At 35.5% G+C, this 13,278-nt stretch overlaps 2 protein-coding genes across 24 annotated transcripts; both read left to right on the forward strand.

Annotated features, from left to right (window-relative positions):
• Positions 1-3,436: 3,436 nt before the first annotated feature.
• On the forward strand, positions 3,437-9,323 carry LOC142518147 (uncharacterized). Its single transcript, XM_075620853.1, is given in 15 exon segments — positions 3,437-3,934; positions 4,686-4,744; positions 4,918-5,026; positions 5,149-5,258; positions 5,333-5,401; positions 5,746-5,854; positions 5,857-6,305; positions 6,666-7,201; positions 7,299-7,363; positions 7,772-7,851; positions 7,940-8,044; positions 8,123-8,262; positions 8,371-8,499; positions 8,694-8,846; positions 8,928-9,323. Coding segments are annotated over 15 exon segments (2,436 nt in total). The 5' UTR covers positions 3,437-3,765; the 3' UTR covers positions 9,082-9,323.
• Positions 9,324-9,973: 650 nt separating this feature from the next.
• On the forward strand, positions 9,974-13,278 carry LOC142518386 (putative E3 ubiquitin-protein ligase RHB1A). Of its 23 annotated transcripts, XM_075621170.1 has the most exons (6): positions 9,983-10,232; positions 10,657-10,737; positions 11,624-11,754; positions 11,830-12,202; positions 12,637-12,746; positions 12,897-13,278. In XM_075621170.1, the coding sequence occupies exons 2-6, from the start codon at positions 10,734-10,736 to the stop codon at positions 12,918-12,920; spliced, it is 642 nt and encodes a 213-aa protein (XP_075477285.1). In that variant the 5' UTR covers positions 9,983-10,232; positions 10,657-10,733; the 3' UTR covers positions 12,921-13,278. The 23 variants fall into 23 exon arrangements, with proteins under 23 accessions (XP_075477264.1, XP_075477263.1, XP_075477265.1 ...); XM_075621149.1 differs by having other exon boundaries at positions 9,974-10,257; positions 11,624-12,202; XM_075621148.1 differs by having other exon boundaries at positions 9,974-10,232; positions 11,624-12,202.

Raw genomic sequence — 13,278 nt, forward strand, 5'->3', positions numbered from 1 at the left:
GTAAAGGTAAAGGTAAATCTCGCTCTAAAAAATTCTCTATTCTGGACAATGATGGTGACCGGATGAATTGGGTAAGAGTTTGGTGGGCGATTACACCAAGTCGATTTGATGAGCTGGAGATGATTGCCCGGACACCTAAACCTGCACTTTTAAAGGAGAAAGAACGTTAATGGGCGCCGGAAGATTCTCCGATGTGATCCACTCCGACGCTTAAGTCAGTGAAAATTTTAGAAAGAATATAGTAATAAATGTTGTAAGCAATATGAAAAATGAATGAGGGTCTTTAATGCTAAACCAACTTGATATCTATAATAAGAAAATCAATGATGAACTCGTTTTCAGTGTCCAATCACTAGGTATGATTGCACATGCTTTCTGTTTTCACTGATAGGTCTGACAACCCATGCTTGTTTTGATTGAGTTCGCTTACTTTTTACACGCCAAAAGTCTTGATAATAATGATTACAAAACAAAGGTTTCTCATACGTGTGCACTTGAATACAATGTTTTATCGAGGTAACCCAGCCCGGGAGACGTCATCCAGATTATGTCTGAGCCCCGGGCATCTATCTACCAGGCACCTTACATGATCTTATTGAAAACTTTCCATGATCTGGGTTATTCATCTATTGTCTCGGGTCATCTATAACTCAGGTTCTTCAGGGTATCACCAAACAGAAAGTGTGATCTCTCGAAATCAAATCAATTTTTAATAATTAAAAATAACTTGTTTAGTTTACATCTCCGTATAAACACTCAATTCTTTCCTTTCTTTTCGACATGGGATTAGTATAATATAGGCATTATGATCTATTTCCAAGAACTATTGCACGAAAATATCAGTCATGGAACATATATATGCTTAATCCCAAAATCCATTAATGATAAAATATCTTGCGTAGCGACCACTCGTATGAATACACGCATATATACAATGTATATGTTTGACAAATTCCAACTTGTCTCAAACGGCTGAATTTTCCCAATCATTGTATTTGTTCCAACCCCTATATATATTCATACACGTACCCCTATGTTTCAATCTCCTGATCAGGAATATCAACTTAGGACCATTTCCCCACTCCTATGTTCTTGAACAAGAAGACCCGACCAGAACACCCACCAAACCATCCATACCCGCCACACTGGTTCTGGAACTCCTGCCGACGATCAGGTTCACCGCGGTGGACTGCCGGAAAGCTGTGCGGTGTGCTTGTGTGAATGAGTTCATGGGTGAGGAAGAAATCAAGTGTTTGCCCCAACTGCAGGCATATTTTTCATGGGGGATGTATGGAGACCATTACCAGATGACGTGCCCGCTTTATAGGACACGCCTATTGCCACGTTAGTTGGGAGAAGAGTTCGATCGACGGCTGGGAGATGCCTTTGGCTATGATGCTGAAGATGATCGTGTGGACCATATTACAGCGGTTTTTCGAGTGTAATACGCCTTTTTTTTATAATAATTTGTAGCGAACATATTTTTTATGTCATAACATATTACAGTATAATATCTTTTACAATTTTTTGTTATATATGTAATATAAAAAATTATCTATCAGATAAATACTTACAACTTTTTGATTGATACAACAAACTCTATTTATTAAAAAAAAATCCGAACACTTCCATACAATAGACCAAAAAGTGAAGTCACGAAAAATGATAATGATCACGAGTTTCCACGTCATAAAAAAAATTATAGACGAGTCATTCGGAAGCCAACTTGGTGAGTGCTTTATCCGTTTTCATGAATCAATTTATCCAATATTAATTAATTAATTAATTAAATATACTAAGTGCCCCCAAAAAAAATGTATTATCCAATAATATTATTATCCGGTAAAGAACAGTAAACATATATTTAATATATCAAAATATTATCCAATGATATTTCATGAAAACATAAAAACCAAAACTAAAAAGTACTGTGGTGCGCAGATTCTTGTATAAGTTTTGATTACGTTTATTCGTGTAAGAAATACTAAGATAGAAAGGAAAGAATTGAGAACGAGTGATTTGATATTAAATACATTGTTTGATATTATACGCAGGAACCAGCTTCAGTAAACTAGCGTAACTTTTACTATTTCTAAGTGCATTTTTAAATTATCGGAAAACTATTAATATTTACAATCGCTTTAAATTATATGTATTTATGATACGGTGAATTTGGTTGAATTTACGTACAAACTAACATGTGATTTGAATGGTTGCTGTATTAATTTTAGTGTTTTAAAAGGCGGTGGCTAAACCACGATTGTTCACTTCCTCGGTCTTCAGAAATCGTTTTATGACCAAGTCCACTTGTGATATTGTTCGCTTTGGCCCAGGACTTCACGACTTTAAAACGCGTCATAACGTGCGACATCCGCATGCACTGGCTCTGATACCCAATGTCACGGCTCAGCCCACTTGTGATATTGTCTGCTTTGACCCAGGGTCTCACGGGTTTAAAACGCGTCACAAAGGGTTGTTACACGCTCATTTAAATAGTCAGCGTGTCTATCGTAGTTTTGCGATATGGGACTCAAAAAGAGTTGTTACATGCTCATTTAAATGCTCAGTATCTCTCTCGTGGTTTGGCGATATGAGGCTGTGAGGCCCTGAGCCAAAGCTGACAATATCGCATGTCGGCTGTACCGTGACATTTGGTATCAGAACCAGTGTATGTGAACACCACACATTGTAATCATGCGTGTGTATGTATCTTGCGAAGAATATTTAAAGTGGGCAGGGCGTGACATCGTCTAGGCGATCGCTTAATGTTATATGTATAAAAAAAATTATTTTTATTTAAAATTTTTAAAAAATAAAGATTTTTTGACATATTTGTATTTCATAAAAAAATAATATATTATTGAGTTTGAGTTTGAATCCATGAATTATTGAAAAAAATAGGAAGATAAAAAAAACATATATTAGATTTTAAAAAAATCACCTAGCCGCCGCCTGTGTACCTAGGTGGTTGGTGGATGACTTCCGTCTACAGATATTTGCAGCACTCACTAATAAACGATATTATTTATTTAAAATCATAATATTTTTCTATCCAAAAATCTTATTATTATTATTATTATTATTGTTCACCTGTTTGTTGTGTATATATAAATAAATTATCAATATGTCAGCCTATCAATAAAATGAACGTTTTCTGTAATTGTACATTTTTCCACAAAACCTTTGCATAACAAACCACACGTGTGCGAAAGTAAAATATTAATTATTTTTTTTTTCAAAAAAAAAAAGATTAATCATTTTACAATTTAAATCGGAACGTGGATTTTTTGATGATGTACAATTAAGTAAATGATTACACAAAAAGGTACTAAAACTACAAAAATATTACAAAAATTTATTACATTATTAATATATTATTATAGTCCGACTAAAATATAATCATGCGTGTGTATGTAATAAAGGATTTATGCACAAATGCAAAGATTGAGTCATTAAAATATGCGCGTCACCTTTACGCTCCTCTTCGTTCTTGTTCAAGTACATAAACATCAGTCAACCAGTCAGGACCGAAAATCCAGAAAATAACATAGAAAATTCGCCAGATTCTGATCCCCTGGTTGTCATCATAAGTTTATTCATCACCAAAACACCCTTTATATATATATACACACACACAAACATATTCATATATTTGTTATTTTCAAGGCATTTTATTTATTTTTTAATTAGTAATTGTTCAGATTATATTTGTACCTTCATGAATCTTTGATTGTTTAAAGTGGAAACAGAATAAAATTGTCGAAGATGGTAAATTGGATCCTGGGTCAATCTTTTCTGGCTATGTGTCTGGCATTTATTGGATGTTTGCTTATGTGCAATTCTCAAGAAAGTGGTCAGGTCAATACTTACACTATTTCGAGCTTCGCGTATGCACAAACTTTCCTCAAACCATATGACTGGCGTTATTTAAGAGGTAAATTTACTTCAATTTTGCTTTTCTTGTTTCTTTTTTCTCCTTTTTTGATGATTCTTTGTGAATTATGAATGATCTTGAGCATAATTTAAACTTGTGTTCTTGGTGTTCTTTTAATATATATATATATATATAATATGTGTGTGTGTGTTTTAATGGTTTAAATTCTTGATCGTTTGGGTTTAATTCGATTTTCTGTATGGTTTTAGTATTTTGAAGAATTTTTAGTTGTGATGCTTGGTGTGTTATATAGCTGTATTGAATTCTTTTAATGTTTTTTTGGGGGAATGCATCTGATTTGTATTGGTCAATTGAGCTATAATCTAGATAGATTATTGCTCTATAAATTTTTTTTAATTGTTCTCACGAGTTCATGTATTTCCAGAGCTTAAAAGTTGTTAGCTTGGGGGTCAAGTTCAAAATACTTAAAAGAAAATTTGTTGATGTTCGATGTTGAGTTCGACTCCGATATTTTATTGCTGGAATGTTGGTCTCATTGGTCCTTTTTCAATACCTTGTTGTTCATGAGCATTTTGGATTGTCATGTTCGGCGGTGGGGACTAAAAAAAGTTACAGTTTGAAGATGGTATTCCGGATAATCTAAATCTTGGCCTTGCAGAACTTAATTAAATCCTTTTGATTTTTAAAAGAATATTTTTTTTGTTTATAAGCATTAACATAAGTGTTTAGATAGTGCGACGTTTATTTGTGCGATAACTTAGAGTTTTGATGTCCGTGTGCCTCATTGCAGTTGAATTGCCACCGCGGTTCTCTTCAATGTCTCTGGCTTTGGAATCAGATGTAGACCTTGTAAGTCTTTGTACAGGCGTGCTGATTACTTATAAGTGCACCTATAGAATAAAAAATATTTTCAATCTTCATGTCCTTTTTCTTGATAATTGTTCTACTTAATATTTACACAAGTCATCGTGCGATATTTAATACACTTTCGCATTTTTAATGAGGATGTGTGGTCTTAACAGGATCTCAGTGAAATAAAAAATGCGACCGCAAGCTCTCTGCCCATGTTATGCTTTCGTGAAGGGAGCCCTCCTCTTCCTGATGTTTATAATACAACTCTAACCAGCCTAGGTAAACTGTTTGGTGGTAATTTTATCATAAACAAAGATTAGATAAACACCATGTCGTCCAAATTTTGTTCTCTGTGATGAAAATTTTTAGGATATTACTTGAAGAAGTTATTTATATTGCAGTTATAGATTACATCCCAAATAATTCTTTTGTTGGGAATCAAAGCCTTCAAAATTTTGAGAAGTGCTATCCAATGCAGAAGATTATACGGTTGATAGTGACAAATGAGCAGGTTTGTTTGGAAACCGTTTATGCAGCAGATGCCTAGAGTAGACAATTCCGAACATGAACTAAGTTTTTGTACAGATTTCTTCAGGAACGTGGTATTTCGGGCTATTTAACGGCATAGGACCAATGAGGACACAGTCTAAAATGGTACTTTCTCTAATTGGTTCTCAACAATGTTATTTGTAAATGAGAGAATTTGTTACTAATTATGTTGAAGGAGTAACACTTACCCCTTCTATCATGTGTGGCTGCCTATGTGGCACTATGATAGAAAACGTGTTGCTTGGCTACTACATAGTATAAATAATTAAAAATTGTTTAGCGATAACTGGAGTATAGTGGCGAATGCGACCTTACATATAATTTCTTGAAATCATAATTATAGAAGAGCTCATTAATGCTAAACATTTTGAAACTCCATATGCGCTAATTTTGACATAACTCGCTTACAATGCTATCTTATCTTCTGCTGTTCATTCTATATTTAACAGATTAATCGAGGTTCAGGATACTCCTTCAGAGCCAATATTACCGTGGAAGGATGCACAGCTTCAATGGTGGTTGGCCAGTTCTGCAACCAAACCATTAATTCACTTTATTGTGAAGAAACTATAATACAACCAGCAGTTTAACGTTTGGTGGGATAGCCAAAAATGTTATTTCCTGCAGAAATCTCAATGGTGTAGTTTGTCATGAAGATGATGGATCAAAAGTCTATTCTCTGGATTTGGTAGGATTCACCGAGGAGCTAATTATTACAGCATCAAATGTCACCGATAGCAGTGGTTTGATGTGTTATGTTAGACTCAACTCAATGCCGCTCAAAACTGCTTTTGATTTTTCGGGTGACATCAGTAAATCCCCTTTGGTAATAAGCCGTCCAAAAGCTGGCAGTTGGTACATTATCATTCAACCCATAGACGTCTCAAATAAAAGTGGGGGAATGCAGAAAAATAGCTTGAAATTGTGCTATTTATTGAATTTGCAAGTTTTTCAATGTCCTGAAAACAAGGCTGGATTGAACTGCACATTTGATAGATATGTTCTTCAGGTAGAATTTCAAGTTTCTGTTACTCAGTGAAGTTCTATATGATCAACATTGAGTAGTCTGTTCATTGTATAGGATATATTAATAACTGAGATTCAGTACATCAATCCTCCAAGATTTACGCCCTTAAACTTAATGGACAAGTGAGATTTGCTCTTTGAACTCAGTTCCTTCAAGTTTATTGTTGGATCTAAACTTTGGGCTTATGGGACGGGGAGTTTTTTCCTTTTGATATTCTTAACTTATTCTAGTGCATGTTATAATCTTTGAAAGTAGTCTACGTAGTCTTGCTTTGACATCAGGTTCATTTATCTTTGAGAAATTTGAGTTTTTATTAGCTTGCTGAGCATCATTTTGCTGCAGGCGGTACTCCGGAAAAATCCATCTATCCCTTTTGAATCCTATTATGTGCCATTAAATCAAAAAGTGTCACCAGATTCTACTAATTTTCCTCTTGAACCTCTCTTGGGCAACTTTTCTAATGGCGAAATTACCAACAATTTTTGGACCTTTTTCCTCCTGGATATTCCATCTGCTGCTGCTGGAGGAAGTATCCACGTGCATATTGCATCTGATGTGAAGATAAGTTTTGAGATATATGCAAGATATGGAGGGTTGCCGTCTCTGAAGGATTGGGATTACTTCTATGCAAACTCCACAAACAACAGCAATGGTTCAATGTTTTTCAAATTGTACGACTCGGATGACGATAAAATTAGTTTTTACATGTTATTTGTCAGAGGCGGAACCTGGAGTTTTGGGTTGAGGCGACTGAGTTCTCCTTATGGTTCTGCAAGTCAAACTATTATCTCCTTATCATTAGAGAGGTGTCCTCGGAAGTGCTCTTCTCATGGAACGTGTCAATCTGTTTTAGATACTAGTGGGCTGACTCTTTACAGGTTTGAATGTGTTATCTTCTGAAATTTATTGAGTTGAATAAAAATAGCTAAACTTTCTCTAATTTGTTTATCTTCTGTTTTTGTGCCTTGGAATCAGCTATTGTGCTTGTGATCGGAACCACGGAGGCTTTGACTGTAGTATAGAACTTGTATCTCATCAAGGTTGGTTTATTTGCTTGTATAAATCTTAAAAAATTCTTCTTACTTCATTTTTTTTGCTTCTAGTCTTCTATTTCCTTGTTTTACATGGGCCAGAATTGTAGCCTGCTAATAAATACCAAGAACAACACTTGCATAACGAAAGGAGGGTAGCATTTTTAGGGTATATTCAGGAATTCGGAGGAAAGTGCGGGTGGGTGCAGGTCTTGCCCTTTAATGGACTTCTGGAAGCAAAATTTCTAATTTTAGAAAAATTATACATTAAATTCAAAAGTGTTCCTAGTCTGAGAGGGCGATTGCTCCCCTTATTCGCACCTAAATCCACCTCTACCTGTGAGGCTACAACCATCCTCTGGAATTGTCATTGTTTTAGTCTTGTGCTTTTGAGTGTTACCATGAAATCTTGTGTAGGTCATATTCGACAATCAATTTTCCTGATAGCATCCAATGCTGCTGCTATGCTCCCAGCCTATTGGTCCCTCCGAAATAAGGTATTCAGCCTTAAAAATCCGTTAAGGTTCAAAAAACAAGAAAAATTAGCACTCGCTTTATCTGCATTTCAAAGTCGGTTTTCTCTAGGCATTTGCAGAATGGGTTCTTTTCATGTCAAGTGGAATCTCAAGTGCTCTGTATCATGCATGTGATGTAGGGACATGGTGCGTGCTATCTTTCCACGTCTTGCAGGTATTAATTTATTATAGGTCTCGAGTTTGATCAGGTTTCCTCATCTATGTCTTGACCTTGGTTGTATGCTTCTTCCAGTTCTTGGACTTCTGGCTTTCTTTCATGGCTGTTGTTAGTACGTTTGTGTACTTATCCACTATCAGTGAAGTTTCGAAAAGGACAATACACACAGTCGTTGCAATTCTAACAGCTCTCATGGCTGAAACTGGTCCAACGAGGTAATTTTTGTCCGTCAATACAACATGAGTATACTACATGTAGTATCTGGTTCGTTCGTTCAATAGAATTGCATCATCTCATTTGATTGGAAAGTGGGTTTTATTCAGATCTTCAAACATAGCTCTTGTAATAGCCATTGGAGTGCTTGGTCTTCTTGTTGGGTTGCTAATCGAGCTCTGCACTCGTTATCGGTCACTATTCTCCTCAACAGAGTTTAATATAAATCTTCTTCACGGGTATGTAAATCATCTTGCTGCAAAAATTTTTATGGTAGGTGCGTTAAAAGTGTGATATCATTGTCAGCCACCTCCCATCTGCTGGATCTTTCATTAAAAGTCTATGATACATACTATATGATTAATGCGAGTACAACTACCAATATTAACGATCATCATGTAATAAATTTATCCTTCTCTGATAATTTAAACAGATGGGAAACTGTAAAGAGTTGGATCCGTAACATCATCAAGACGATTATAAAACGCTTTCGCTGGGGATTCATTCTTGCTGGTTTCGCTGCATTAGCAATGGCTGGGATAAGCTGGAAAATGGAGAGCACAGAAAGTTACTGGATTTGGCACAGGTATACAATACATATTCCAAACAAAAATCTTTCTTCTCTCTCTTTTCGAATATCTCAAGTTTGGTTCAAATCGTGATGCAGCCTGTGGCATATATCCATCTATACGTCTTCGTTCCTTTTCCTCTGTTCGAAAGTATCTGTTGTGAACTGTGTGAACGAAAGATCGTCTGGTGGTAGCTACGGATTAGCTCGACAAAATTCAATCACCGGAGTCGAGCAAATACGTGGAAGTTAGATACCGTTTGCAACTCTATAGTAGTCGTATATCAGGTTTACATGACCCGAGTATGAATTTCATTTTCCGTAGCTACACAAGGTGAGGTTATACAACAATAATCATGAGAAGGATAGGTGCATATTGTTATATGGAACTCAGAAAATGTTTCAATGAGGTGAAAATTTGTGAATTTTGAAAGTATTGTGCTCACTACCAAAAATGGCTTTTTGATATATAAATTTTGGATTTGAGCAGACGAATATCACGCTCGCATATTTTGGATTTTGGGTTTATATACATATATATAAATGTAAAATAAGAATAAGATGAATGAACGGACAACGTGACCTACAAATAATGAATGTTAAAATGAATATGAGAAAATAAATATGTCAATATAATGTGTATGTGCATGTGAATCTTAATATTTTTAATGAGGTATGACTGTTATAACGAGAACGAATATGAATATCTTTGGAGAAATTGATATTTCAGCCAAAGTATTGTCTAATTTTACAATGATTATAGTCAATTTTACTTATTTATTTTTAAGTTTACGTCGTTTCGAATTTAAAATATTTATGTTCGACGGAAAAATATCACTTTCCTTGGAATATGAATCCAACTTTATTTTAAATTTAATGAGCTACAATACACTACTGGGACAGTGAGAACAAGGAGTACACCTATTGACAATTATATATATTTTATTATAAAGAGAAGAGATAGATACAACAAAAGAATATTTGTTTCCTAAAAAAAAATTGGAAATATTTCATTCATATTAAGCCCAAATCGAATTTTACCATGTTTCTTGACACGTAGGTTTCATGTTAATAATTTTTTCATTATTCTATTATTTTGCTGTCTGAATAAAATCTGAATAAAATACAAATCTGCATATTATTATAAAAAGAAAATGTTAACCACCACCCAAAAATGCTTTACGTGCCAATCTATTCACCATTTTTGACTTCTTGAAACTTCTGTTCATTCCCACGTAAGCCCTCGCTTGCTGTTGCTGGCAAATATTTCCTCAATCTTGACGAGAATTTAAGAGGCGGGGGCTCATTGGTTTGATGGGATAATAACCCTTGCATTTTCCTCGAGCTAGAGCTACTGTTCTCAACTTTTTACCAGAATTCTCTGGTAAAACTCCTTGCTCGTGGGTGGGTATCTATGATTGTAAAAAATGTGCGTTTTTATGCAGTTTTGTTTTGATGGGATGCTTAATTTCTTTGGAAATGATATTTTCTTTTCCTGTTGTTTTGATTTTCGTTTAGCTTCTTTTTTTTTTTTTCTAGTATTTGGTTTTGCGTGGTACTGTGCTCAATTATTGAGTGCTTTTTAGGTAAGATTAATTATCTGGTGTTGTTTCTTCCGTGTGTTGACTAGCTTTTGCATTTGTGGTACTTATTTGAGTAAAGATTTTGTTTTTTCCGCTTTTAAGTAAGCGGAGATGATGTGCTTGGATTTGACATTGGTATCGAGAAAAGATTGAATCGGTGTATATTGAATCATCATATTAATGTATTTCATTGCTTTAAATCTTACATTTTTTGAAAATTTACACTTTCACTTGACTTTTTTCAGTCTGTCGCGGGGCAGGCCACTCCTTGTGTCCCCTTTCCCATGGAATTCTGCTTGTCTTGTGAAGTTTGAGAATTTGGATGCGTAGGTACTGATTTCAGTCGGTGACAGAGCCAAAAGTTTGGTGAACACGGGAAAATGGATCTCAACACTGGCTCTGCACTGGAGTTCATGTTAATGTGTTTTCTGCAATTCGCGTGCTGCTTTAGTCCTTATTTAGTATCATCTGCACTATTCATGCATGAGTCGTAGCTAAGCCAAGCATGTTGCTTTTCACAGTAACACAATTGTATCATAATTAAAGATAAAGTGAGCATGGCGGAGGAAAAGAGGGTCATCTCGAGATTTGAAGTAGTTTAACATGTTCCATAAACTTCTCTCTTAACGTGGTTACTATTGATTTCCTGTCATTTTGGGAACACTCGTGATCACAAACATAATTCAATTTCTTAGATATTTCACATCGACTCAATTGAATTCTTGAGAATTGTATAAATGAATTTGGGCAATCTCTCTCTTGAGTAACATTTGGGTGGAATTAAGCTCAAGTTAATTATCTTAACATATTATTATAGCCAAAACAAATCGTTATGTGTTGGAATGTCGTTATAACACTTATGGGTTGCCCGTTAATATTTTGTGAGCATTATGCTACATTTATTTATTTTATGACGTGTGGACGGCTAGATTAAGTTATTGAGAGTTGTATATATGGACTTGACAGTCTTCCCCTTTGAGCTAGCTTTTGGAGTGGAGGTTGGTTCAAGTCCATTATCTTAACACCCTTGTTGTCGGATGATTCGGGTTTTATCGTTTGATTCATGATCATTTTGATCCTTCCTAATTCCTTGATGCATTTCATTTGGTTTATTTCTTGGCAACTTCATAGCTCTTTCGTATTTATTTTCTTGTTTTGTTCTTTAGTAACAGATTCTTGTGATGTAATCATGAGTATCCTTGGATTTTATAGCTTTTGGGAATAAAAGGAGGTTGAAAAGCGTGACGAGGTCTGAGCTTTTAAGTAAGAAACTTGGTGGAATGGGAGGTTGCTGTTGTTCTTCCAGGAAGCATCAGTTTCACGGAACACCAGTTTATTATTATGTTAGTCATCTTATTTATCAATCTTACCAACCCTATTTTGAATTTTTTTTGCTAAATGTGAACTCCATTCCACAGTATCCACGAGGTTCAGAAGAGCATGATTCCCTGACATCTCATGATGGCATGGCTACCGTACGAGCTTCTGCATTGTTAATCGACGTGAACCTAAATATGTCAACTCCCGACACTTATCGATCCCCTCCCGCTCCTCTCCCATATGATTTAGTTTATGGGCGTCCAGAATCTACGGATCCCGAGTCTGGAGAAGTGACTCTAAGTGCACGCACGCTGGAGAAGCCTGGCTGCATAGTTTTTAAAGAAGCAAATTCTTTAAAAGAATCGGAAATTCTTTCCGTTTCTCCGAAGAAAGTAGATCTTGAATTTTTGAAGTCGGAACCGCTTACAGTTTCAACGGACGAAGATGATACATGTCCCACCTGTCTTGAAGGTGAGTACTGTTGGATATCTTGCCCCCAGAAGTATGCTACATTTGTTCTTTACATTTTCACCGCCACTGTGCGACTAGTTATTATGATTTCGATTGGCTACTTTTGATACCAAGTCTGAAGCTTCTTGGCTCAAGTGCAGTTGACTCATCCTTACTTATGAAGCTAAACATAATATTCTAGAGTTTAGCTTTAATGCTTATGATATTTGGTATATTATCTTGTAAACGTTAAAAGATTAATGAATTCTTTGAATAAACTTCACTTGTTGGAGACGAGGCACTGATTCATACTAGACTTTCAGCGAATAGCCTTGCACTGTACTGGAGGATCGCTTTCTTGCACGTTCTTTCATTTTTGTCAACTTATATAATGGTTCAATATTTGTTCTAATTCACAGTTTTAATCTTTCTATCCTCCACAATTTTGTCTGCAGAGTATGATAAGGAGAACCCTAAAATCTTGACCGAGTGCAGCCATCACTTTCACCTTTCATGCATACTCGAATGGAAGGAAAGAAGCAATATGTGCCCCATCTGCGATCAGGTTCGTCAATACTACACGTTCTCTATCACGAAACTTGGATATGTAACTCTGCAAAATTTAGGTTGTTAACTTCCTGGAAATTAGCAATAAAAGACTGGACTAGATTATTGTGATCCTTACAAATGGACATTTTAATTCTTGAACCTGCAGGAAATGATTTATGAACGTGTATGAAACTTCCAAGATGCATACTTCTTTGGTTTTTCGATCCGTAGCTTGCCGATGTATAAACCAGCAGAACCACGCCATTCTTTACTCGTATATTGGATTCAAAGACCCTCTAAATACAGTTATTGATCCCGAATTCAATAAAATTAGTAAATTTATCCATGTATATATATGTCAAACTACTCGAATCTCCCCAAGGCATACCGGTGGTGTCTTATTCGACGCTAAGAAATTTCTCCATATACATAATTAGCGATTTCTTGTAACTAGGGAGCCAACTGCAGTGCAAAAGAGCTCATCATATTCAATGTTGTAAGTTGTGAAGATTTAAAGAATGTATAGATATGTGGACGCTTCTTATTTA

The sequence above is a fragment of the Primulina tabacum genome, chromosome 11 (genome assembly GCF_025594145.1).
Source record: "Primulina tabacum isolate GXHZ01 chromosome 11, ASM2559414v2, whole genome shotgun sequence".
NCBI lineage: Eukaryota > Viridiplantae > Streptophyta > Magnoliopsida > Lamiales > Gesneriaceae > Primulina > Primulina tabacum.